The sequence below is a fragment of the Silurus meridionalis genome, chromosome 13, assembly GCF_014805685.1.
Source record: "Silurus meridionalis isolate SWU-2019-XX chromosome 13, ASM1480568v1, whole genome shotgun sequence".
Lineage (NCBI taxonomy): Eukaryota > Metazoa > Chordata > Actinopteri > Siluriformes > Siluridae > Silurus > Silurus meridionalis.
Window position 1 is genome coordinate 21633876 of NC_060896.1, and position 27929 is coordinate 21661804.

The 27929-nt window shown below is 36.0% G+C and overlaps 1 protein-coding gene across 2 annotated transcripts; it reads left to right on the forward strand.

The window, feature by feature from the left end:
* Window positions 1-49: 49 nt before the first annotated feature.
* On the forward strand, window positions 50-27885 carry relt (RELT TNF receptor). Of its 2 annotated transcripts, none has more exons than XM_046863808.1 (11): window positions 50-208; window positions 12556-12630; window positions 13824-13916; window positions 14001-14185; window positions 14444-14499; window positions 15190-15462; window positions 19937-20017; window positions 20099-20177; window positions 21373-21600; window positions 23166-23337; window positions 24671-27885. In XM_046863808.1, exons 2-11 carry the CDS (start codon window positions 12577-12579, stop codon window positions 24680-24682), a joined length of 1233 nt encoding a protein of 410 aa, XP_046719764.1. In that variant the 5' UTR covers window positions 50-208; window positions 12556-12576; the 3' UTR covers window positions 24683-27885. The 2 variants fall into 2 exon arrangements, with proteins under 2 accessions (XP_046719764.1, XP_046719765.1); XM_046863809.1 differs by lacking the exon at window positions 50-208 and adding an exon at window positions 10875-10932.
* The last annotated feature ends 44 nt before the right edge of the window (window positions 27886-27929 follow it).

The following is a 27929-nucleotide window of genomic DNA, read 5'->3' on the forward strand; positions in this document are numbered from 1 at the left end:
CCTGGTGACGTAGATCTCTGGCCGCCTGCCACAATGGAGTTTCACCGCACTTCATCCGGCATCACGAGTCAAGAGCTGTACTGTACTTCCTACCGGCTTTTTACTTTATAATATAGTAAATGTATTTTCTCTTATTTTCTTTTGAATTTAGAGCTAGCCTAGATCACAAGCTACACTAAGAGCTTTCAGTAAATCCAACCATAATCAGGTAAGTGTATCTTCTTCTGCGTTATAATATCAACCCATCCAATATATCTATCTGATTCTTTCTTTATACTACAGCTTTTTTGGAATTGTGTAAAATGTGTGTCACAAGCCTGACAGATGAGTCCTTCATGAAATCTGCCATAAAGCACAATGCTGATTTTCTGCTACATTGTAATATAATGTGCTCAATGTTAAATGTGGAATGGTAATGAGTTTAACGGAAATCCTCTTCACTTTCCTTCTGTTTTTTGTTTGTTATATGATTTCTGCCTTGTGGTTCAGATTGGATGCATGTAGCTCTTCTATAATATCTTCCATAATTATGTGCTCTGGGTTATAGGACAATCAGATGCTGTGCATCTGTACAACATATAGGCTATCAATGATTTATTGTTCATTTCTAACAATAACCTGCTATTATTAAGATTTGAAGAACAACTATTCTAAATTACTAAAAGCCTGCTCTGTGATATAAAACAACAATCACACTGTATCCATTTGCAGAGGTTGCCAGGTGTCTGCTCCCCCAGGTGTCTGCTCCACTAAACCCAGTGGCAGAGCGCCAACATGAAATTTACTCCTCTGATCTTCTCTCAGCAGAGACCAAAGCTGTTTAAAACAAGGTGGCGTTAAAAAAAAGCATTCGACAACAAACGTATATCGAAGCCGTCCCGGCTCTTAGTCTCTCGGCACAAAAATCCACAAGATCCCTCGAGGAGCCGAAACACCCAAAGCTGTTTGCTTACACTCTGAAAGACGTCAGTTACCCTAATTCCCTGCTATTATGTTTTCTTCTCACAGGTTTTTTATTCTCCCCATTAGAAGTCAAATTGTGTAAATAGGAGTGCCAATCTCACATTTAAATTCAGCTGTGACAATCTTTCAGCATTTCTTCCCACTGGGCAGGTTCACACACACACACACACACACACCCAGAACTGACTCCAAAAAAAAAAGTGTTTAGCTTCAAATACGCCGTCTGCATAAACGAGCTAGCATGTGTCCACATAATCGGAATATTCAGAACACACAATGTTGTTCGCATGGAGTTATGGGTACCACACCTACACTATAATCTGTTTGTTAGTGTTTGTGCTTCTCAAATAAAGACCGTTTCATTCAGAAAGCTGTCCTCAAAGTAAGTTATTTTGGCTTGATTTGAAAAATTATCATCGTTCTGTTGAACAAGTAAAAAAAATAAAAGATTTAAATTTGTATGGCTGGTGTGATAGTAGATGGGAGGCTAAATCTAATACATCATATCTATCATATTCATCTTTTCATAAAATCGAGAATGATGTGGTGCAAACTATTACACACATTTAAAGACAGATAGGCAGCTCGATCAGTGAACAATTTCAATTCAATTCAGTTTTATTTGTAGAGTGCTTTTTAACAATGGACAATGTCCCAAAGCAGCTTTACACAGATAAATATGATTTTATATCATAAGTCTATCCCTAATAGGCAAACCCAGCAGCAACAGTGGTGAGGAAAAACTCCCTGAGATGGTATAAGGAAGAAACTTGGGAGGAACCAGACTGAAAAGGGAACCCATCCTCATCTGGGTGGCACTGATTGTCCATCCACTATTATTGAGGTGTACTGTCCAGTGATGGTTGCTTAAATGAAGAAAAGTTTATGCCAATTGGTCCAGAAAGGTTAAAGACACTGTACAGTATGAACAGGTACTCCGGCAAGACTTGCTATGTCAGCATAACTAAAAGGGAGTTCTACCTTCCAAAATCTCTACTTGGTTTCATTCTCTGTCCTCCTGTGTAAGATTCCTTTTGATTGGGAATTGTGTGCTTAGATTCTCTGCCTGTAGTTTCTCATCCTAAAGTATTTGAAGGAAAATATTCTAATTTGAATAAATGTGTTAAATGTGAGTGGGCTGAACAATATCGGCCTAATTGTAGATTAAATCTAAAAGTCATTTGTCATTTTGTGAACAATCTGTTCACTGAAATAAACTATAATGAAAAGCTGTAGTGCAGGAATATCAAATACCCAGATAAGGATGGGTTCCCTTTTGAGTCTAGTTTCTCAGAATGTTTCTTCCTTGTATGATCTCATAGAGGAGTTTTAACTTTTGTCACTGTCTTGCTCATTAGAGGAAAATTCATAAGGATACATTTATTTGAACACATTTATAAATCTTAGCCAAATTCCTTGACATGTCTGTGTGTGGTGGCTCTTGATGCTTTGTCCCCAGCCTCAGTCCATTCCTTGTGAAGTTCACCCAAATTCTTGAATCGATTTTGCTTGACAAGCCTCTCAAGGTTGCAGTTCTCTTGGTTGGTTGTGCATCTTTTTATACCACACTTTTTCCTTCCACTTAACTTTCTGTTAACATGCTTGGATACAGCACTCTGTGAACAGCCAACTTCTTTGGCAATGAATGTTTGTGGCTTGCACTCCTTATGAAGGGTGTCCATTATTGTCTTCTGGATCAGTCAAAACAGTAGTGTTCCACATGATTGTGTAGCCTAGTGAACCAAACTGAGAGACCATTTTGAAGGCTCAGGAAACCTTTGTAGGTGTTTCGAGTTGATTGGCTGATTGGCATGTTACCATATTCAAATTTTTTTAAATAGTTAATTGTTGGGTTTTTGTTTAATGTGAGCCGAAATCATCACAATTTAAAGAACCAAAGACTTAAACTGCTTCAGTCTGTGTGCGTTGAATTTATTTCATACACGAGTTTCACAATTTGAGTTGAATTACTGAAATAAATAAACTTTTCCATGACATTCTAATTTATTTAAATGCACCTGTATATACAGTGGTCTCCCAGAACCACCGAAGACCCCCGCGAGTTCCGAAAATATTGGACGCACCCCCGCAGGGCCTATGATACCTTAGTGAATTCATCTAGACATTGTCACTTAAATACAATAATGTTTTTTAATTATATGAAATTTGAGAAAACATTTCAAATGGTTTTCCTAACGTTCCTGAACATCTGCTCAATCTGAGTGTTGCTAATGATCCCCAGGAACAATAGCATGAGTTTTAGCCCAATGGACATTTGTGCAAAGACTTTGATGCCATTTAGAAAGGTGAATTATTGAGAATTGCAGCATAGTATAATAGCTCTTCAAGTCCTGACAACAGGGTGTCTCAGTGAGAAGCACTGTTACCTTATAACTCCAGGGTCTGGGGTTCAATCCCAAGCTCAGGTTGCTGTCTGTTCATAAATAGAGTTCCGTTTCACATCTTTATTTTGTGCCCATGTGAGCTTTCTCAGGGTTCTCAATGTTCCCACTGCGACCTTGACCAGATGTTATTGGAGATGAATTTACATAACCTGGGCCCCATGCAGAAATATGCACCTCCATTCAAAAAAACAGCATGGGGACAGCTATATCCTGGAATTTCTGTATTTCAATCTCTTCACATGCATTCTCTTTAATGAGCACAATTCTACAACTTTCAAATACCTAGGTGTTTTTATTACAGATGTAAAACATGCTATATATCATTTTCTTGTATTATTGTAATATCCTGTTTAATATCAGCATGCTGTGTCGGTCCGCTTTTGCTTTCTTAGATTCTTCTAAAGTATTTTTGGTATTCTGATATTGTTTGTATAATGACTGACAGGACCCCATTTCATGTACCCATAATCCTTTAATGGTGCTGATCGCAGCTCAGTGGAATGTTTGCCAACAGCCTTTTCTTTTTTTTTATTATTGGTTAGTCACTTATTGTTAGTTAAGCTACTAATAGTCATCTTTTTTTCTTAGGTGTAATTGCAATATATCAGAACACTTAAGATAAATCAACGGTTGAGTAGCAATCAAGAAGAATTTACCATTCATTGAGAACTTAGATGATAGTTTTCTTATAGTGTTTCTTCGCTATAACATGTATACATTATCCTCATTAAGGGTTTATCAGCTTAAGAGTTCATAAGTTGAGACAGGCATGTTCAGGCAGGTAAAACTGTAATGTACATAGGCACTTTAGGAGCAGGGTTTAGTGAAAAAGATGGCAAGGGTCATAAAATTCCTCACTTTCAAAAAGACAAGAATGACTGAATGACTAAAATCTCTGATCATTAGTTCATGGCAATAAAGAGGATTTGGTTATTAACAATTGGCTTAGAATGATAAAGCAGACTTTGAAAAGATAATATGTAAATATGAAATTAAAGGCGTAATATTATTTTTCAACTATTGTTGAATTTTGGAGAATATTTAGATCATGTTTGAAATCTGGCACGATTGTCATGAGTTAACTTGTGTTTAATCGCAACTTGATCGCACATATTTATGTTTTGAATGTACCTTAAATTAATACTTTTCAAGTTTTTAATATTTGAATCATCATGGGCGTGGACAAATATGGATGTATTATGCAAATGTATGTTTATTATCAGTGAAGCAAAACTCAACATAGAGCATGAAGACAAAATAATCTTGTAAATGTTTTGAAGTAATCATGGTGTTTTAAATTATGTAAATAATCAGGACACCAAACAGTTGAGGTTTTAATTTCAACTCTTTTATATTTATTTATATTCTTTATAAAAAATGGTCAAACAGAAATCTGCGCCGCATTAATCGCGTGATAAAATTTGTGCCGTTAAAATTAATTTGTGCTAACGTTATTAACATTATTTGACAGCCCTAATTTATTTATTTATTTATTGTTTGTTCCACTGGGATTCTTTCTTGGGTGTGTATCTGGAGCAGCTTGAGCAGCCTTGAGGTTTCACAATGAGATGGTAGTTGTTTGTGGTTCATGTGTGACATTCAACCGACATGCATAAATGAATACATCACCACAAAAGGTATTTACAGAAGTGAGTGAGTACATGTGTAAGGATGAAGGCATTCACTGCACAGTCTAAAAATGCTTGGCCTCAGTAAAAAGGTTTAAACTCCTAAACTTACAAATGAAGACAGTTATGTTCTTAAATACAGGGAGCACTAATTACTATCCTGACAAAAAGTAAGTGAAATGATAGCTTGGCTTTCTTCACTAAATTTAGTGCACTTTCTCCATGGCCTGATTTTACATCTTATGAATTACAAGCTTGTGCTTTACCTGCTTTGTTTTTAGTTTTTAAACATTTTATTCCATGAATTCTTTATAACTGGCTAGTTCTATTTTTTCAGCACTCTCTCAATAGATAGAATTAAACTTTGTCCCAAAACCACTGTGAACAGAGGAAATAATGGTCCCAGTATTTTTGGTAAATAAAATATAAATGAGATACTTATATATGGACTGACTTGATTTTAATACATTTGTAAGCCAATGATTTATTTATTTTTAATAAAAAAAAAAAAATCATATAATACGAAATGTAAAAAGGTTATTTTCATGCCTTAACCCTCTTAAGTCAACTCTTAAATTCTTTTTTCTTTGTTTAAGCACAGATAAAAATGTGACTTTTGGGTTTTCATGTCTTTTAAATGACTAAAAAGTTACATTTATACAAAGCTTAATTTGGATGGTCCAGCAGTTGACTATAATACTGTACAATATTCCTGTACTTGAGTAAAAGTACAAGCACCCTGCCTAAATCTTACTCTACTATAAGCACTCCTTTTACATTTCTACTTGTGTAAAAGTACCAAAGTACTTGACTAGAAGTTTTCTATACATTTGGAATTGTTAATAGTTGCCAATTATAAAGCAACACACCAAAAGAGCAACAAGTAAGAAATTGCTTTAACAGACATCATCTTTTTTTCCTGAGATTTGATCTCACAACCTTTCAATCAGAATTCCAGCATCTTTGTGACTGAGCTACCACTGCACAATGGCCAACTGTCTGGATGATACTCAGACAGGATGATTTTTCTTTCTACACTCGATCCTGCTCATGATGTCAGACCCATGACCCAATTCCTCCCTGTGTCAGTTTACATCCCATGTATCAGACAGATTCTGATGTGGTGCATGCACTATAGTAACCCTGTGGTAAACATTTTGTACCTTAAAAACATGTATTTGTATAAACATGGATTCCCAACTTGAGAACTTCAGATAACTTGAGAACTGATGCCATAATGGATGTGAGTCTTGCTGTTCTTTATTTGAGTTAATATGATGCTTGAGTAAACATGGTACTTACAAGGTGTTTGTTTTCTACACTAAATTACTGCTATAAATAAGCAGCATTACTTTTTTGCGGTTTAGAATTACATCATGATTCTTATTTTGACACTTTGAATAGAGCAACAGAGATAATGGTCAGTTTTCCTTCATTTTCTCCCACTGTCCGAAACCACAGTAGAGTAATGATCATGTCTCATAATCCTGTTTTTGTGTCTGTCCACTAATCAGTAATTCACAGTAAACAGTAACAATTTAGGAAAAACATCAAAATTTTTTTTTTTTCCATTTTCAACCTCTGATGAAGCTCTTAATATAAAATGCATATATTATGGTTATTATCATTTTGCTCAACAGTCCCCCTCCGATATTCCATTCTAAATATTAAATTTGCAAGAATTTCATTCCACACCTTCAAACTTTTTGTCCACTTAGTTGCAACTGCTTTACTGCAAGCCTAGCAAAAATAGACGTCCTGTGCCTTTAGCTAGAAACTGTAGAGTGAACAAAGTGTCAAAGAGGTTTGCAGTTACTGCGTGTACGCATTTGAGATTAGCTGTACCTTTTAAGGGATTCTTAGAAGGTTATTCACCCTGGAGCATTTTAACAGAGTCACTTCTCAGTCATCTAGTGCGATATTGAGTCAGGCTAACACTTGAAAAAGAACTTGTGCCTCGATTGTATTATGCTTTGATTGAGCTGACTTGTGCTAGCGAATGCAAAAATCCAGGGTTTTTGATGTGGGATTTTCTCTAGTGCAAGACTCTGACACTGAGAAAGGGTTTTAGGTACAGTATGGAGTTTAAAATAGATGTGTATTCCGATCCAAAGCCATGATAATACTTTAATGCAAGAAATCATTAGAATTAAGAGGAACAGTTTGAGCATGATGAACACACACAGTCTTCATCTTATTTATTAAGGCTTACTTTTCATTTTTGAAGTTCGATGCCATGTGGAAATAGAGAAAATGTGTATAATTTTTTTTTGCTTTTTTTTTTTTTTTTTACAAAAAATTAATCAAAAGATTCAAAAGCATTATTGGGAATGAGGCAGGAATACACCATGGATGGACCAGTATATTTTTTAGGTGGGCTTTTAAACAAAATCAGCACATATCCCTACTTAGAATACTGGCCACATTTAGCTTGAGGTTCCCCAATTCCATGGTAGTGGCTCATGGTTCATGTGTGACATGAAATGCAATGGACAGCCATTCATAAATACAGGCCGCTTTGTGTGTGTGTGTGTGTGTGTGTGTGTGTGGGTGTGTGTAGTAAAACAGCCACAGCTGCAGCAAAGTGTAATTACAGAAGTCCTTTGGGAACTCTGCAACTTTTAAAACACTTGCCATTATCATAAGTATTTGAAATGGCAAATTTACAAACCAAGGCAAGTTCGGTTTTAAAATACAGGGCGCACTAATTACTATCCTTAAAAAAAAAGTGGTTAAGATTTACCCTGACATTCACCACTTCAGTATGAGCTGCTTTTGAAATGCCAGAAAGACTTTTCTTTTTCTTTTGCTGACTCTGGGTTGACGTCAGTATGTTTATTATTCTAGTAATTACATAGCTGTGATTTACCTGCTCCATGTGGAAATTCCCAAATGGGAATAGCCTCTTATTGGGATGTTTGAAAATGACTTGTATTCCCCTGATCCCAGTAAAACTACAGGCCAAGAAATTGTTGCAGTTGCACACATCATTTTCATGTCAATTAAGCATGGTTTATTTAAGAATGGTTGGAACTCCATGTGCAGCAGATGTCTCAGTATACAAAAACCAATGATATAAACAGTTTTTGGGATCTTGCATGATTTTCTCTTCCTGACTGTGAACTAATAATGACTGTGTGATAATGTAGTAATAATGATAACTGTAAAATAATTATGGCGCCGTTTTTTTTCCTGTCTTGGAGGTTACACATAGTGAACATGTGCAAAGAGTAAACATGAGCAGGTAGATGTTTTGTTCGAACGTCATTGTAAAGTAATATAAACTCTGAAAAACAAGTGCGAGGCAGGTGTTTATTCGAGAAAGATAGTGTGTTTTTGTGGTTGTGTAATGGCTGTGCAGCTTAAGCTTCTTTATCCTGATGTTTATGCTGGAGTAAATATCCAGTGGGGTCCAGAACATTTTGAAAGCACCAGTAAAAGGCTTTATTGTGCCTATAATTATTTTCATACAACAATTTTCTTTACAAATAATATCCCTGACAGTTTGATTGTAAACTATAATCTTTGAAATATTTACACGAATTTCAGAGTTCAGAGTTCTGACATGTCCACCCTACAGGACCACACTATAGTATTTTAGAATTCACAAAGTGCAGAAGGTTCCCTTTGAGGTAAAAGCATTACGTAATAATGCTATATTTAAGTTATCAGCTATAACAACCAGGATTGTGGTCAGTTTCCTTTTATTTTCTTCCATTGACATAAGCACAGCAGGGTGGTGATCTTTTCTTGTGAGCTTGTTTTTGTGTCTGTCTTTCAATCTTACTTACAAAACAATCGACATCACAGACTTTCTTTTGCTACGTTTCGTCATCATTCCAGATTTGCAGCTTGGGTTGTACAACTAACTGATTTACTTCCTGGATCATACTGATTTGACATCTCTCAAAATAACTAATTCCAACTTTTTTTCTCACAATGATTTTAATGATTTTTCCATATTTTTGGGTTATTACTTTATTGCAAACTGTTTCCACTTATATAGAGCATGTCAGAGTGTACAGTAGCTTTATAGGTCTTATACAAATATCAAAACCTGCCAGTTAGAGGGATTTCATGGCTACTGTCTAAACAGGACATAGTTGGCAAAGAGCATGAGATGAAGGCAGGGACAAAGAGGTAATTAAGATATTATAATCTCAAATCACAGCATGACTCCTCATATCTGTCATGAAAGGTCAAAAAGACATGGAGAGGCCAGAATATGAGCATTAAGGATACAAAACATCCCTGCCAATTAAAAGTGTTATTTTGGCAGAGACATTTTCAAGCTGACGCAGATGGAGGTGTTGAGTTTCGGCATAATTACAGTGGAAAAAGTTTGGCATGCAGTCGACTCGTAGGGATTATAAAGGATGCCACAGCTGGGATTGAGCTACTTGTTCTCAGCATTGATGCAACTAATAAAGCGAATGCTTTTAGTACATTAGATCCGCGATTTTACTTTGATTTATTTCTTTAAGATAAAATTACTGTCTTATTGTCTGTGCAGTTTCTTCTTCAGGATGCCTTGAAAATCTTGTAGCATGCTGCTCCATTCAATTTGTAACGTCACAACTGCCAAAATGGATAATTATAGTTGTTGTTTTTTTATCTCGATTTTTATTGTTTTATTTTATCTATGCTGTTTAAAGAGCTCTAAAAACCACAGAATGGAAACAATTTTGGCATAGAGCTAGAACCGCAAGAACTGCAATTAAAGTTCTTTGAAACCTTTTGGCTTTTTTAAATGAAAGAGCCTAATTTATACCCACTCATCAGGCAACAGGGCATGTCTGAATGATTGCTGATTCTCATTTTGCTTCTCCTTGTCAAGTCATGTACTGTACACTCTGGGGTAGTAAGCAAGAACCCCAAAATTACAGTATGCATTAAGTATTACAAAGGACCCTGTGATTTGTCATTGAGAGGAGATTGCAATCCTTTGCCAAAAGCAGAAATGTATGTGTTGTGTTTTTGGGTCTATTTATCTGTACAGGGTTCTAACTGACCTGATGGTTTTACGTGTTGGGCTTGTAGAGCTGGTTCTGACTCTGTGCATTGAACCTGGCATGCTTTTATGTGCAGTGGAACATTTGAGGTTTGTGCCTGAATTGTAGTGAGGGCTCTTCATGAATAGTTTGCTAAGCCTGGTGTACTTTTTTCACAGGAGTGTTTTGGGTTGTTGTCTAAACCTGAATTGGAGTGAATAGGAGATTTCTCTCTGAATGGGAAAGGCAGGACACTGGGTTCTTGTCTAAGGCTACTGTATATTGGAGAGATTAAGAGGTTCCTATTGCTATGTTTTGGCCAGTGAAGATGTGATGTTTATTTAAAAGAAGGTCTGAAAGTCTTTCTCCTGATTTTGTTCCTCAGCTGCTTTAGGCATATTTTTGACATTTAGTACCTGTATTTAAGTGGCATTTTATTTAAATGTTTAGATGAATTGTTATATATATATATATTTCCATTCAATCATATGTTATTTGTGCCTGTTATTTCCTGTAATACTACACAGGATTAGTTTCATTTAGATAGGGTTGGCAACGTTTCTGATTTATCTTAAGCTTATCTTGGTGAAAATATGTCTGAAACACTCGAGTCTGCATGCTCTTGTTTCATCCTGTGCATATTTCCCTGTGGAATTTAATGTGCATGCCTGTTTACTTTCTTGTTTAAAATTGTACAACCATTTAACAACTTTTAACCACAATGTCCTTAGCTGACCCAGTGTCAGTCAGTGCTGAACATAGGAACAGTGGGGGCGGTGCCTCATCCAGGTGTAGGCGGAGTTGTGGTTTTAAGTGGTGCTATAAGTGATGACAGCTCATCTTATGTATGCACAGTGTGCTGTTTTGACGCTGTCCACAGTCCTCTGAAGTTGGGCTCATCATTGGGAAAAGGACCGTCAAGTGGAACTCTAGATTGGCGTTGGGGTATGTGGGGTTTGTATTTAGCACTGGTGGTGGGGTTTAAGATTGATGGGGTCTGTAGAATTGGGAGTGGGGTCCTGGATTGAGAATACTACTGGGGTCTTGGGTATGTGGCGCATTGTAAGAAGTTTAAATGGCTCTGTGAATCGGACTTTAATTGGTGCTGAGTTAAGTGGGACTTTATTGTTTATGGACAAGTGGGGCATTGAATGGGTCCTGGATCAAGTTGTTGATATGGGTTGTGATGATACTAATGGAATTTTGAATGGTCCTGAGATCACTGAGACTGTAAAACAGTACTAAGTTCATTGATGACATTTCAGTTACCTGAAAATCTAGATTAGATCTAGATAGATTTGTAAATTCTGAATGATTTTGTGGAAATGGAGACACTAGATTGGTGCTAATTTAAGCGGTACTTCACAATGACTTTCAGGTTACTAAAACTGTAAATTGATGCTGAGTTAGTTTTGACTTTAGTCTTAGACTTTAGTAGGTCTTGAGATTGTTGCTAATGTAACTGGAGCTGTACAAATACACTTGGACAATTTTGGGAATTCAGATAATTTTGCAGTAAATGAGGCTAGATTTGTGCAGTGATAATTAGATATCTGGATGGTATCCTTTGCTTCTTTACTTGTCTTGAGGTCAGGCTAGTTAGGAGGAGAAGCCACTCAGTTATGTATCTTTTTTTTGCATCAGATCCATTAATTACTATAAGTACTTTTTAAGCTTTGTATAACAATTCTCTCTCTCTCTCTCTCTCTCTCTCTCTCTCTCTCTCTCTCTCTCTTTCTATTCCTTTCTCTCTTTCTCTCGCCTTCTTTTTCTCCCTCTCTCATTATGTATCTGCCTGAATAATGTCTCTTATTGGGCTCAGGGTTTAATGTGATGATTAAAGTGTCATTGTTATTTTAAAAATAGATTCTCCATGGAGACTGTAAGGGGAGGTAAGGAAAGAGTGGTAATGGCAGGCCAGAGCTGGATGTGAAATTGATATGGCCATCCACACACCCGTGGTATTTGGATAGGAACGTTTATCTTTGAGGTACTGGAGGCCTGAACTGGGTGTTTGAAAGGGACAAATGTGGGAAACTTTATTGGTGAGGAAAAGGTGGAGAATTGTGTGTTAGTTGCATTTATGAAGATTGCAATGATTGCAATCTTTGAATTGCTTAGTTCTAAAATAAAATATCTCCACAGCAAACTGTAAAAAACTGTGTAGAAGAGTGGTAAATTTTTAAAGATTATAACCCATCATTAATGCTCTCCTCTTCTCCCCAAATTTTCATTCTTGGATCATTTTATCTGACCACCAGAATGACCAGTATGTTGTTTTAGACCCAACTATACACGATTAACACAAAAAATAACAAGTGACTACAGTGACTGGCCAAACCACAGACCAAATATAGATCACATGTCTATTTGTGTCTTACTATTGGTCATGGGTTATTTTATATAAACAAATCCAAGCCTGTTCATTCATAAGAGAGCTCAGCTTTAAGTACTGTTTACCCTGACAGGGATTATGACACAGCTGTTTTTTTTTAGAATGTCACCATTGCTGTTGCTGATGTGTGTCATTTTTTTCAACTCATCTTGTCATGTTGTTTTTTTTTATAGATCTTATGTTTATAGAGGATCATGCTGAAGATGTCGAGGAACCACCTTTACTGCCCAACTCCTATGCTTTTTATGGTAAGAATGTGGCCTACCCTGATTTTCTACATTGGAGAATTGCTGAATGTGTGCATGCATCTTTGACAGCTTGTGAGTTTAATGTATGTCTGTGGTACATCTGTCTATGTATCTAGCTAGCTAGCTATCTAGCTAACTCTGTGTTATATTTATAACTCTTCCCCTGCAAATACTGTAAAATACTACAATTATACTACAATAAACAATACTACAATAATTCATAATTGGCCTTAATCAGAGACCAATGGAATACTATTCATTTTTTTCCTCAAATGGTAATTACTTTTGTTTGTCACAATATTATATAACCACTGTAGCTGGGTCTATTTCCTAATTCATATTAATGCATGAATGAATTATCACAGCACCATGGGCTTTCTTTGTCATACAAGCTTCATAAGTGACTGTGCACTCACTTATGCCCACACGTCTACAATTCCTCCTGTTTACCCTTTTTTTTTTTCGGAATCTTGCAAAATCCCGGCACATACAGATGCCAGATGCCCTGTAAAAATATCAGGCAAAATATCCTATTTGCATCTGCCTCTTTTTTGAACACATTATCTGTTATTAACAAATATTTTGTTTAATATCTATACTATCTATTTGTCTGTAGTCATGTATTTTCTCTCTCTTTCAAACTTTTCCTGACATTAAACCATTCTTTCGCTGGCTCATTATATTTCATTGAGTGTGCAGCACTTGCTCCAATGACATCACAATGCAGCCTCTGTAGAGCACAAACTGAGCTGATAGCCCTCCTTTATAACCACTCGATTCTCAGAAAGGCTCTATACAACAGTGCCAATTCAATAACACATCCTATAAGGATATCAGGTTTTAAGGAGCTGAGTGAAACCTTTTTTGAGAAACATTTAAGAGGAAAATAAAATGGTCTGGTTTTATAACCTTTCCTCTGCAAAGTACAGAACGAAGACAAAAGCCAATAAGTGTTCACAAAACAAGTTTCCCAAAACTGTCACAGTGCCCAAGGCTTATTTGTGTGACTAACACACATTGTTTGTATGTGTGCGTAATGTGTATACATGGATACGGATGTGTGATCGTACTGTACTGCGAATGTGTACAGTTCAAGACTTTATGATCAACTTGATTGTTTGCACATCCATATACATTGTGGTGTGTATGTGTGTTAGAGTACTAAGCCCAATTTCTTTTACTTTTGGCTGCAGCTGCTGTGGCCGTCGATGGTAATGGCTGCTCCATGTCATAAGGGTCAGCCATGTGTGTGTCTACAGTGTCCTGCTGGACATGAGCCGTCCACGGTGAGGGACAAAACAGGCACACAACAGCCACATATGCAACCTAAGAACCATTTAAAATAATACAGGATATACTGTGTGTTTCAGCCATGCAGTACACTCGAGGGTCCTGATGCAGTGGTGGAGTGTCGGCGTTGCCCACCAGGTACTTTCTCAGACTCCTATGGTCCGGATCAGTGTATGATACACACACAGTGCAAGAGACTGAACCGTCAAATAGTGACACCTGGCACCTCAGAATCAGACGCAGTGTGTGGATCCTGTCTAACTGGGTAAAGCTACTAAAATGCATAGTTTATTTATTTATTTGGTTAATGCCTTTTATTAAAATGGATTTGATTTTGAGTTTGTTTCCCAAATTATAATACTGATCTGACCTGTGGGGGAAACCTGTAATTACAGTCGAAGGTTTTTGATTGTGTGTGTGTGTGTGTGTGTGTGTGTGTGTGTGTGTGTGTGTGTGTGTGTGTGTGTGTATTCCTTTACATGTTGTGTGTTTGCTTGTTAATGAAATGATTGTTGCCATTCAGGTTTTACTCTACACTGAGTACACAGAGATCCTCCACCCAGCGTTCATGCATGAAGAGTGAGTGCTTTGTTAATATTGTTAAGTCGCAAAATGACCTTTTACCTCTATCCATTTGAGATTATTTGTAAAAAAAAAAAAAAAAATGTTATTTTGACTAATTTCACATTTTATACATGTATAAGTTAAATTAATTACAGAGATAATATTATAATATTATTATATAAATATTAATATTTATTAATAATAATAAACCAAGAAGAATAAGTGTTGAATTAAATAGCAGACACTGTATTTAAAATGCAATTATGTAAAAGTCAAGATAAAATATGTAATAAATTACAATGTAAATTTTTGGAAATAAATTAAAGTGTTATTGTTACTACTATTGTTGCTATTGTTAAATATTGAATAATGATTTGTAAATATGATAATATAATAAATAATATATGATTATAACATGCTTTAAGCTTTGTGCTTAAAGCATTGGACTTTGCATCAAATCCCAACCACACCAAACTTCCACTCCTGGGCCCCTGAGCAAGGCCCTTAATCCCATAGCTGTTTAGATGTATGAATACGATAAATATAAGTCGCTCTGGTTAATGGTGTCTGTTAATGTGAAAATGCTGTTAATGTTAAATTAGTGTTTAAAATACATACAAAATTATATATATATGTATAATACTGTATAAAGTACGTAAAATAATGTTAAAAACCACCCTAAAATAATTTGATGGTGGATTATAGGATCTCTGGTGCGTTTGCGGCGGAACTCAGGAAAGAATGCCCGGGCGCATGGAGCCGGATCGGGTGGATCAGCAGTGGGCGGGGCTAATAACACATCTGTACAGGCAGCAGAGGAGAAGAATACAGAGTATGCCGTGTTTGTTCTCGTCCCCGTGTTCTGTGTGACTGGGCTGCTGGGCATCCTCATCTGCAACCTGCTTAAGAAGAAGGGCTACAAGTGTACAACAGAGAAGGAGAGGGCAGAGGCAGAGGCAAGCGCACTGCAGAAAGAGGGTAACCATGCATACACACACATGCATACACACATATGCATACATACACAATACTCATAATCTATTTCACGCCTTCATTCTTTATGTATGGATATTTTGATATACACACAAATTCACAGACAAAGTATTCTCATAAAAGTCATACATACAAAACACAAACACTTTTTTCAGAGCAAAGACAGATGTGTATACACTCATGTTATGTGTGGGTACATCAGTGTGTACATACGTACATCAACCGGAAAAATGCGTACACTTTCCAAGTAATACATAGGTATATGAGAGCTGGGAAATCAAAGCATATACTCAGAACTGCATTTTCCAGTTTTTACATATTTACCATAAAAACGTATACCCTCACTTTTCCCTTTAGTAAGAACACCTGTACACTTGCTTATTCATGCATTTATCCAGTCGGCCAATCCTGTTGTGCCAGCACAATGCACACAATTATGCAAGAGGCCGGTGAAGAGGTAGAGATAATGTGCACCTGATTGGAATGGAGAAATTGGTGTTGCTACACAGGTGGTTTTGAGAATTTTAACTAAAATTTCTTAATTCTCCTGAGATTTTCCAACAGTCAATGGTGTGAAACGCAAAAAGAAAGGTCTGGAGTAAACAAATTATCTTAATGATAGAGGTTGGAAGAAAATGGCTAGGCTGACCAGAAATAACCAGTTGAAAACCAGAATAAAGACCTGGTGATATTTTTCCAGTCTTCAGTGGTCTAGTTTTTAATTTTACTATAGACTCTGGATACATCATCATCAAAATCAAAATACGTAAGTTAATGAGATGGCTAAAGTATAATGTTCACCTCACTTGCTCCACATATAACTGGATACTTTGTCTTGGTGGATCCTGATCAATAATTTAGGCTTGTCTTCTGGAATGTAATTGTTGGAGCCTTTGCATTTTTTACAACAGAATAAAGTAGGCCAGTCAACGTATTAAAGAATTTCCACCTACATAATCAGTCAGCCATGACGTTTCATGTCTGAAGTTTGAATCAGCAGGTCATGAACAGATTTTCTTGGGACATGATGGCTTTAATAATGATGTCGCCTCAAGTCAAACGAAGTGAAGTGCTATAGATTCAGCTGACATGAAGATCCAAGATTTTATTTGTCACAAACAATTATATACAGACTATAACTTGCAGTGAAAAGTAAACCTGATTGGCTGCTCAGAAAATTGTGCATTGGATAAAAGGAACGTCTTCAGGTTACAGATGTAACCCCAGTTCCCTGAGGGAACGAGACGCTGTTTCGAAACGCTTTGTGCAGACATGGCCGAGGCTTCGTCTGTACGCCTTCCCTCATATCGCGCTGCTCCCGGGAGTGTATTTTTGTAGCTTAAACATTTATATAGTCTTAATAAACATTTGTTTATTAAGACAAGGTAAGGGAGGTGAAATTGAGATGGTTTGGACATGTGCAGAGGAGGGACATGAGGTATATTGATTGGAGAATGCTGAGGATGGAGCCACCAGGAAGAGGAAGGCAAAGAAGGAGGTTTATGGATGTGGTGAGGGAAGACATGCAGGTAGTTGGGTTGAAAGAGGCAGATGTAGAGGACGGGGGGTATGGAGACGGATGATCCGCTGTGGAGACCCCTAATGGGAGAAGCCGAAAGAAGAAGAAGAAAAGAGAGAAGAGTGAGTGATTTGTCTCTTTTTTAGGTGTACCATTTAATGCTAATAGATTTGTTTTTTTGGCTTTGCAGATTGCAGTGAATTTCATTCTTGAGCTGAAAGAGTGTGTATGCCTTTGGGACTAATCCAGCATGTGTGTGTGGTGGAGTAAAAGAGGGCAGCCAGAGGACAGTAAAGCTCAGAGGAGTGCCGCATGCAGTGTGTGAAAAGTCGCGATGCGACACGGCGAGATCGTGTGTGCAGTATAGAGAGAAAGTGGGAGGAGGATTGAGGATGAAAAACACAATACAGAGGTGTAAGAACAAAATGATGAGGACATCGAATATCTTTATGAAGAAATTAATTAAAGATTATTAATGGTGACAAAATACAAGTACTTTGGAGTCAAAAAAACCCCAGGAAAATTCTGAGATTTTATACTGTTCTGAAACCAGCAGAAGAGATTTTGTGTAGAAGCTGTTTCTCGGTATTATTGTACCTGTCTGAATGGTCTGGTAACTTCTACCAGTTGTTAGGGTAATATACAGGTATTAATTGTTGTTCATCTGTTTCTTGGTGATGCTGAAAGCCTTCTCAAGACATTTCTTATTATAAAGAGCTTTATCTATAACATAGTCTAGGTACAAAATGAACAAACGAAGCACCGGGCATTAATTGAATTAATGTGTGTGTTTAAGCCACACAAATAACCTATAGATCCCACAAGGGAACAAAATATGTCGTCCCTGGTAGACTAGAGTAATAATAGCAGCCATCACTGACAGTGTTTACTCAGGATGAATAGACAAGAAGGCTGAGTAGGCTATTCTCAGAAACTCCCATGCATGCACATACATCTTTGGAATTCTGTTACCATGGAGAGGACTGGACTGGCATGGGTCAGTGGGGACAGAGTAAAAGTGATAGCGTAGGATTTCTGGAAGGGCTTTGTGTGTATGAGATGTCATTTACCAGAATGTTTTGCCCATTTATTTGTTTTATTTGTGTATTTGTATTTTTAAGTATTTAAGAAACACAGTTATAGAAATCGAACTTGAAATCACTATTTTAGGTAATGAATAATGCAGTGGTACCTGGGCATTCAGGGGGGACTTACTTAATATCACCACTATCACATCACGATTATAGAAACCATCAATACAATACAAAAACGCAGTATAACAGCGTGTGGCATTACAGAGAGAGAGGCATTTTACATGGTGAATACTATTTTACTAAAGCAGGCTCCAAACCTCTACAATACAACCGCAACTGTGCACCTCCTTTATCTGGAGCAGTTCAAAATCAATATTTGTCTAATTACATGACAGAAACATAAAAAATGAAAATATAATACAACTCACTCACCAGAGATGCAGACTCATAATGTGCGCCGCTACTCAGAGGGTGTAATCCAGTCTTGAAGTGGAGAACAATCCATTTCCCAGGCTAGCTAGCTAGCTTTGGGGTTGGCTGACCTCTCCTCACGCTGTCTAGCTATTCTGGAATATGTATTTTTAAGTATGTCTGAGACCAAATCAATTTCTCTTCCTCTATAGGCATAAAAAATTCTAACTCTGATATATTAATGTGTGCAGAGCTACAGACGTGTTTTGCCAGTCGAAATTGGCTGTAACAGTTTCCCTCTGACCAACCAATCAGAGGACGGAAAAATGCTAGCTGACAGCTAGCTGGTCCTGTGAGGCAAATATGAAATATAATTGGTTAAAGAAACAGAACCGTTTATAATATTATCTATGGTAAAAGGGCCAGCAGGACAGGCCCTGGGCAGATTAGATTGACACGGCAGCACATAGATCCTGAAATCTGATTGGACAAAAAATCGAACATCCACATACACGTACTGGAAGCAGTGTAGCAAAGAGAAACGCTATGAAATGAGAGAATAAACTGTTGTGAATATATTAATACAATTTCATGGAACTAATATTAGAATTTAAGTTGTAAATGTAGGTCAGTGCTTCTGATAGTGTTTAGGCCAGCAGAGAAGGATTTGCTGGCCCTGACAAGCTCACTGAAGAAAGTATGAAGAAAGATGAAAAAGACGTGGTGAAGTTTTAAATCTTTCCAGTATCTCTGAACCAGCACTAAACTGAGCCTCGCGTTTTGGCACGATTGGCCTATTGTATAATTGCATGAATGCATCCAGGTGTACAGGCATCATTATTTCTAGGCATAGGCAAACTAGGCAGCTGCCTGGTGCTCAACCAGCTCGGGTGGGGGTGGGGCAGCCCTCGCCCTTTCCCATTTAAATTATTTATATATTCATTTTAATATACAGTATACTGTATGTTTACATACTTTGAATGAGTAATGATTGTTTGGGTCGGGGTGGAGCATTGTGGTGGGAAGGTGGAGCCACTGGGGGGACAATCTGAATCTCGCACAGGGCGCCAAAAAGTCTAAATATGGCCCTGTATACAGGTGTTGAATAAATTGTTTGGTAAATGTACTTTGGTACTTTCTCATATATATAACAAGGTAATAACTAAGCTAATTTTACTAGAAAATCTATTGATTCTATTAATTATATAATATGAACAGTGTGAAATGTGATAGTGTAATGTGTTGGTTGTCTGATAATGAATTGTTTGTTTTAACTGGATTTAGTTATATAATTCAAGTACATCTGTATTAATATACCATGTCTCCATGTAAATCGGGTTCTTAGGCACTATTTTAAATAAACAAAGTAATGTAGTAAAAAAATACTCAACTGAGTTGATATGTTTATTAATCACTCTTCCACCCCCAGCATTCCACCATTTCCGTGATCAGATCCTGAAACTAAAGCTCTGATTATGTGTGTTTGTGTATATAGGTAATCCTTGCCCTTATGTTATAGAAGATCAGAATGAAGACACGATAAGTGCATTGGTACGCCTCATCACAGAAAAGAAAGGTATAGTCTTTTGTCCTTCACAGTATAGAACAGTTTTTATAAGTGATGCTCTCTAAAACTTCAATTCTGTCTGTGTTTTAGACAATGCTGCTGCTTTGGAAGAGTTGTTACTGGAATATGAGAAGAAGGATATGTCTAGTAGCAAAAGATCATCAATCAAGTAAGATCCTAATCAGGATTGTGTCTGATAAGTGAAAATTTGTTTTACATCAGTACTTTACACAGGCACTGAGCACCAACAGCTGTAAAAATGATTTAGTTCTTTTTTGATAAAGAAAATTAAAATTTTAAAGTTACGGTAAATAGTGTTCAAGCAGTACACCACTTTCTTAGACACGCCTGTCAGTGGTCCTGGGATAATCTCAGAATTGACCATGACCCAGATAAAAGTTACTAAAGTGAATAAACAAAATATACAGTATATGACAACATTTTATTGTTATATATTATAAATAATTTATATACAAATATAAAACGGCCATACTCTCCTGTTAAAAGTGTAGTTTTTTTGTGATGTAATAAAATAAAATAATCTATGATAAATGATGTCAGATCTTTAAGAAGTTAAATGATCAGTGAAAAAGAACCAGAAACTTTGGAAAAATGGACAAATGAAGAAATTTTTTTTTCACATTTTTGAAACATCCAATATACTGTATATTTAAATTTTACAAAAAAAAGGTCTAGATTAACAAGATAAAAAATAATGACAAATAAAAAAAGACTATTTTTCCTTCACAAGTGAACCCTGTGAATCAGTGTTGAATCACTGCTGAGCACAGTGGATTCATTCATTTATTTATTCATCTTCAGTTTCTGCTTTAGTTTATATATATTTGTAATCCATATCTTACGTCAGAATCTGCTGCATCAATTGTTCCATAATGTGTCATTGTGTCACTGCTTTTACTGTCCTCATTACAGCCTGTATGAAAAACCCTCACTACTCTACCCTTCAGCTCAAGCTTTTTTTGCTTGATAATGCAACTTTCTCCCCATACAAGAATGAACAAAAAGCTACAGCTTTGCATGTGATGACAGGGCAGTGTGAAGATGTTTGCTGTAACCTCTGTGAATATCTTAAAATACATTTAATATACTGTATATTTAAATAGCACCGAAAAAGGTTTAATTACATTAACAAGCTCATTTTATTTACTCTTTATTTATATTTCTGTATATCTGTCACCCATACCGTTTGTTTTAAGAATGCCTCACAGTGTCCATTTCAAATTAACAAATGGCCAATAATGAAACCAGCACAAATTTAACTTTCATATATGGTGGGTTCCAATATCCTCTCTCTCTCTCTCTCTCTCTCTCTCTCTCTCTCTGTTTCCCTGTTCCCCCTTCAGGTTCCCTGGCTTCCTCCAGTTCCGCTCAGCATCCAAGGTCTGTGCTCACCATCAACACCATCATACTATCAATGGTGTGATCCCACTTACTGGTATCAGCTGCTCACGCTGCAGTCAGAAGAAATGGCCTCACGTGCTGTTGCCTCACACCATTGATACAAATAAAACATCCTGTGCCGCATCTATCACCTCTTCACCTGGCGAAGGCAGGGTCCTCAATGTAGGAAGGTATGGGCTATGAATGTCACAGTTTGATAGATGCAAAATTCATTATCACATCAAAATGAAAAAATTGATCAGTAAAAAAATTGATTAGTAAAAATTGATTAAACATCAAAATTCTGTAATTTTCTAATACAAAGACATTAAATGCCAACTCACACTAATACATAAAAATACCACTAAAACCACAATCTATATTACCATTAAACATTACATTTCCACAAAGATTATACAATATTTTTTAGGAAATGGGTCATCTTTTAAAGGGAAATAATCAATGAAAGGATCACGGATTCAACCCTGTTCTTGACTGTTTTCCAGTAACAGTAATTATTTATTCCACTTATGCAATAGCAGTTAATTTATTAATGGATGAAACATGCCTTTAACCATTTATATTTGCATTTTGCATGTTATCAATATAGTCTCTGTGTTTCTCTTGTAGCTAAGAAACAAAAATGCACAGCTTGCCATGTTAATGACAAAACTGGAACGCAGAATGCCCTTAAGACTTTTCAATGGCAGAATAAATAATGACTGTTCTGACACACTAGACTTCTTCTATAAATGATAGAATCATTATGTGTATTATAAATTATTTAACCTTTCCATACAAGCATAGATACTAAGCTACAAATAGACTAATTCAATTTGTTAGAAACTAACCACCATTTAAAAAAATACAACTAAGCAAACTTATATTCTTAGCGTAAAAATATGCTAGCTGCTCTAATATGAATAACATGAAAAACTTTGGCATTTAAATAGACTACAAGATACACTATAGACAAAAGTTTGCAAAACACCTCACCATAAGATTTGTATGTGCTTACTGAACATTGCATTTCACATTTATTCTCCATTTGCTGTTATAATAACTTTTATTCTTCTGGGAAGATGTTCCACTAGATTTTGGAGTGTGTTTGTAGAGATTTGTACTTAATAACCACACGTCACGTTAGTAAGGTCAAGTACTAATATAGGGTCAGAAAGCCCAGAGTGCCGTCTGCATTACAGTCCCAATTCATGCCAAAGGTGTTTAATTTATCCTAAAGGTGTTCAGTAGGGCTGACGTCAGAGGTCGTCTCCATTCCAAACCATCTAAACCATATCTTTACAGGGCTAGCTTTGTGCATAGAGAATAATTTAATCTAACCCCATCCGAAGGCATCCTATATAATTGTGTGCCTCCAACTTTATGGCAAAAGTTTTAAAGAAGAACCACATATTGAAGAACAATATATTCAAGTCATGTAAACCAATGACTGGAATTACCTCAACCACTATTGTTGTTGGAGATGCTCTTATTGAAACTTAATATATTTACCAATAAATAGCCACAATCACTGACGCCCACCATCAAAAAGCAACATTATTAATAAAAAAACAAAACTCCCAATCATTTAAAATTAATATGCAGTATATCTGCTAAAGTATCAAATCCACACTTTCAGAATGCTGTATGTTTTTATAGATTGTCAGAGATGCATGTCATGCCAAGTAGTGCTTGACCTTAAATGCACTTATCTCCCTGATCATGGCCTTTAACACCATTGATGAATGATTGGCAGGTTCCAGGTGGCTCAGATCCTGGAGGGTGACCCAGTCACCTTGCCGACGACCCGAGCAGAGTCCGTTGACACCGATTCAATAGACTCTTCTAACATGGAGCCTGCTGAAGAATCATCCCTTCTGGCCATGTCCTCTTCCACAAGCTCCCCTTCTGCAACGAGCATACTTAAGGTGAATGACTAACAGAAATACATCTGCAATTCCTCTTTCCTTTCATACTAGCCCTCGTTTTCTTTTTATACTGTTCTTCCATTTCACATGTAAATAGTAAACTATACTACTATACTATCGATTATTAGTGTATTGCAATATTTGTATTCAATGTAGTCTTCAACTTTTGCCAAAGCATCAATATTAATCCTCCACCCTGCTTTCAATGTTCACGATTTCAATTAAACGCCATATATACATAGCCACCATTGGCACCGAACAAATATCATTATGCATTTTGTATGTGAATATGATACATATATACACTTTTGCACTCTAAATTAAGCTTAATATGAGATTGACGTAAGGTAATTGTATAGGTATTTCAAACTCTCCCCTCATAATAAAGCTTTTTCAGGCTTTGTTGTTATTTGTTGATCTTTTGAACATCTATATAAACCCTTTAACACACTGAAACCCCTTTATTGTATTTGTCACACACTTTAATATTTTTCAGTCGCTAGTATATGGCAGTTTTTTACAGCTTCCTAACATGAACACAAGGATGGTGGATAGCTGGATGGAGAGTTGAATTGGCAAATGGAAAAATATTGTGTTCTTGTTTCTCTCACTGTCTTTTGTGTGGATGTACTGTATAGAGGAATGTAGTGATAGTTTGCTAGCTTGAACCATAACAACCATTTTTGAAAAAGAATATTTCTTTGCACAGATAACACCAAACATATGATAACATGCTAGCTAGCTACTAAATAAAGCTAATAGGACCTTGACAGTCCTCGAAGTCTACTGTAAAACTCTACATGCTCTTAAGTCTGCATTGTGTTCATTTTTATTCTCATTTTTTTTCCTTTTTGTTGTTTGTTTCTCTCTCTCACTGAAGCCATATATTAGCAACACCATTAGCAACCAAATATGCGCTTGCTAATCTTCTTTTTTCATACACTGTTAGGTGAAGTTGAATAGTCTTAAATGTTTAAAACTTTTTAAAGTAAGGTAAATGCCAGGATAAAAATGAGAAAAACTTGAATATTGGCCTGGTGCTATGTGTCTGTTCGTCAGTTGCTAATTCAGAATGTCAGTGCTGACCTCTAGTGTACGAGGGGTATAACTACACATATGAACATTTTCTTTACAAAAATATACAAAATGTAGTAATTGGTGATGTAAATCATTACTAGGATTTTTCTTAAATCATTCATGATTCATTGTATGATTTAATTTTGTGAAAACTCAACATTTTAATATTACCATGCCCCGGTCCTCCAACCTTTTAATACTAACAAGCCCTAAGTGTTACTTTATTGACTTGCTTTCTTTTTTTTACTTTTATTAGATGAGTGAGTAAATGAACGAGTGGAAGAAAAAGTGAAGCATCCAGCTTGTTGAAGGACATCAACACCACATCGAGCACGACCTTATCGCTGGTCTTCTAAGGAAGTGCCGAGGCTCAAGCTGGATGGAAATTGTATTAACCCCTATGGGGAGTTAGCCTTAAATTTAGGAAAACAGGATTTGGTCTTTATAAGAGTTTTTGGAGCTATTTTATTTGTTTAAAAAGAAGAGTGAAATGTGAAACATATCTTAACTCTGTAGAGTAGATCTTTATACTTGTCAGAGCATTTAGAGTCGCCCCTTCTTTAAGTTCTTCACTGGTCCAATAAATATACAGAGAATATTCATCAAAATAATATTTAGATTTATTTTTCTTTACATGTCAGGAAATGCTTGGTTTTTTTGTGTTTTTTTTTTTTTTTTAATCTCTGCAACAGGGACAGCCTTATATACCGTTAAACCACTTATTTCATTGCTGTAAATAACTCCTAATATGTATAGTATACCATGTAGGCAGGTATTATCAGTTATTGTGCATTAGGAGCATATACATCTCTTTTATTCTATAAACCTTTACAGGGGTTCAGTGAGTGGCATAAATTGATCATTCTCACCAGCTTTGATGTCTGATTTGCCTAAATAATATGGATGAGGTGGAATTAAGTCTTGTTTTAAGTATTAATATTGGAAGCACTATGCATTTAGTTGCCGTGCTGCAGAGTATTAGTGGCTGAGCGGTTGTTCCTGATCCTTCCACTTACATTTCAATATATCGAATGTTAATATTTTTTATGTTGTTCACTGATAGCAGTGGTAAGGTTTGAATTTTTTTTTTTTTTTGGACCAGGAGAATAACCTCACAATTTTGGAGTATTATGGTATTGGTTGGTAGTAAAAATGATAGAGAAACATGATATATATTTGACAACAAATTTTTTATAAAATCTCAAAGTATTTATCACATTTTTAAAAACTATAGTTGAAAGAAAGAGTGGTTTTAAAGAGTCACAGACAGACATAGATTAGACCACCAAAAATGGAAACATAAACAGGTTAAAAAAAAAATGATTGATGGAAATGCATTTTAATGTTTTTTTTTTTAATTATTATTATTGAAGAAATGAACTGTAAGGAAACCATCTGATCACACACCGTAGATAACCATGAAACTGTGAAAACATAACAACCCCGATCTTCTTTTTTCTAACTAGAATAGTCTCAGAAGGTGTTTTCATGCCACCTCGCTTTTCCTGAGGTGTTTAGACCACATAGTGCAGTTCAAGCAATTAATTAGCTGAGTAAAGTATGAAAGATCATGGAAAAAGCTAAACTGTGATCATGTATGACTGTTCTAGTCTGTTCTTCTCCACTATTTAGATTATTAGACTGTTTAAAAGCAAGTTATTCAGGATTCAGGTTTATTATTTCCTCATTACTATGAGGCCATAAGTAAATACAAGTTTTAATTACGGTTTGCTGTTGAAAGAAAGACCAAGCCTTATAAAAGCTAGTTTTATTAGCTTACCATTGCAAGCTAGTTCATTTCATACACAAGTTGCACTAGCTATCTGAATTGAATCATGAATCATGAAATCATGAAAACTTCTTGTAAGTTCTACTTGAGCACATACAATGTCTTATCCAAAAAAAGTAAAGGTTACCTTTAAGACAGTTGGCACACATACTAGTCTCTAGAATGCTGGTGCAGGTATTAACAGGTATGTGCTGAATATCGCAATAAACATTATGTGTTGAATATCACAATATATACATGTATAGCCTAGAGATAAGCAATATAAGGGGGCACTAAAGGCCTATGTAACCATTGTGATATCTTATGGTGCATCATTGAAGCTACCTCCCTATCTAACTATTTATGATGTGTGTATACCTACAAAAAGATTTTTTTTCATCCTTGCACACAGAGGCCTCTGCATATGTGAGGGTTTACACTGAAACAACAGCCACTCAAGGTATAAGAAACTTGTTTAAAGTAAAGATACTGGTGGTACATCTGAAATACGCACAAGCATACTCATGCATTAGCCTCTGCTAACACACAAAACAGATGAAAATAAAAACTTTGGCTATGTAATCTGTATATTGGGTTTAATTGCTGGACTAGATGTGAAAACTCTGTGGACACTGCAAAGTCAAAAATTATAATATAATTTGCAGTCGTCTTTAAACATTGAACAAAATTAAATATGTTGTTATTGGGGTTTTTCCTCATCTTGTTTTACTTTTATGTTTATGTTTAAATTTTGAAAATGTACGATGATAAGGTTACAAGCAACACTGTTACTGTCATCTATATGCACATTTTTATAAATAATAGAATTTTGTACATTATTTTCCATTCAGCCCTTTAAAAAACAGTATTCTACTATATGTTTAGGATCTGGAATCTGTGGGTTCTACGATACTTGTTAAGGTGTTAATAACCAGACTGATGTAATGAGAATAGAAAGAAAAGATTCTCTGCATCATTGTAGCTTTCTGTTTATTTTCATTTAAACATTATAAGCATTTTCTTGATATTTGTACTCTTTAAATAAAGGATAAGAACTGAACAAATGTGTGACTTTTTACATTTCCAAAGTTGACATATTAACGTACTGATTCTAAAAGAAAAGTAACTCAATAAAAATTCATGTAAATGTAAAGCAAAACAAAGCCACTTCCGTGAATCAGAAGCATGCAGACATAAACAAACATATTTTTACATTTAAAATAAAAAAAAAATTTTTGTTACATTCATTTGCTTAATTAACAGGCATTATATAAAGTTATATACACATTGTTCAATCTCATTATAGATGACTTAACATTTGGAAAGAATCTGAAGTGCTGAATACTAGTACTGGATTACTTAATAGTAATCTATAGCAGGATATGAAAGCTATACTGTTCAGAATGCAAACATTATATGCTGATGCAGGCCTTATTTATTATATATCAAATATCTGAATATTAATTTGGCTTTATTGAGTAAGAAGTAAGAAACATTTTGATTTGCTATAGAAAAATGATCATTGATGGGGTTGAGTGATCCTGATGTTCCGCTGAAGCAAAGTTAGTGATCCACCCCAAAGTTGATTATTTTCCAATAATAGCTTGTGTGGTCTAGTGGTTAGGATGCGGCACTCTCAATGCTGCGGCCCGGGTTCGATCCCCAGTCAGGGAGCCGACCCCAGCCATTAGGGTTGCATAAGCCTTAGTGCTGGTCCCAAGCCCAGATAAATGGGGAGGGTTGCGTT

What these genes read in the sequence shown, in the direction of transcription:
- relt (XM_046863808.1), top strand. Translation starts at nt 12,577, where the DNA reads ATGCTGAAGATGTCGAGGAACCACCTTTACTGCCCAACTCCTATGCTT. An exon ending in TGTGGATCCTGTCTAACTGG is followed by an intron (nt 14,186 to 14,443) that starts GTAAAGCTACTA and finishes GTTGCCATTCAG; the next exon opens with GTTTTACTCTACACTGAGTA. An exon ending in CCAGCGTTCATGCATGAAGA is followed by an intron (nt 14,500 to 15,189) that starts GTGAGTGCTTTG and finishes GGTGGATTATAG; the next exon opens with GATCTCTGGTGCGTTTGCGG.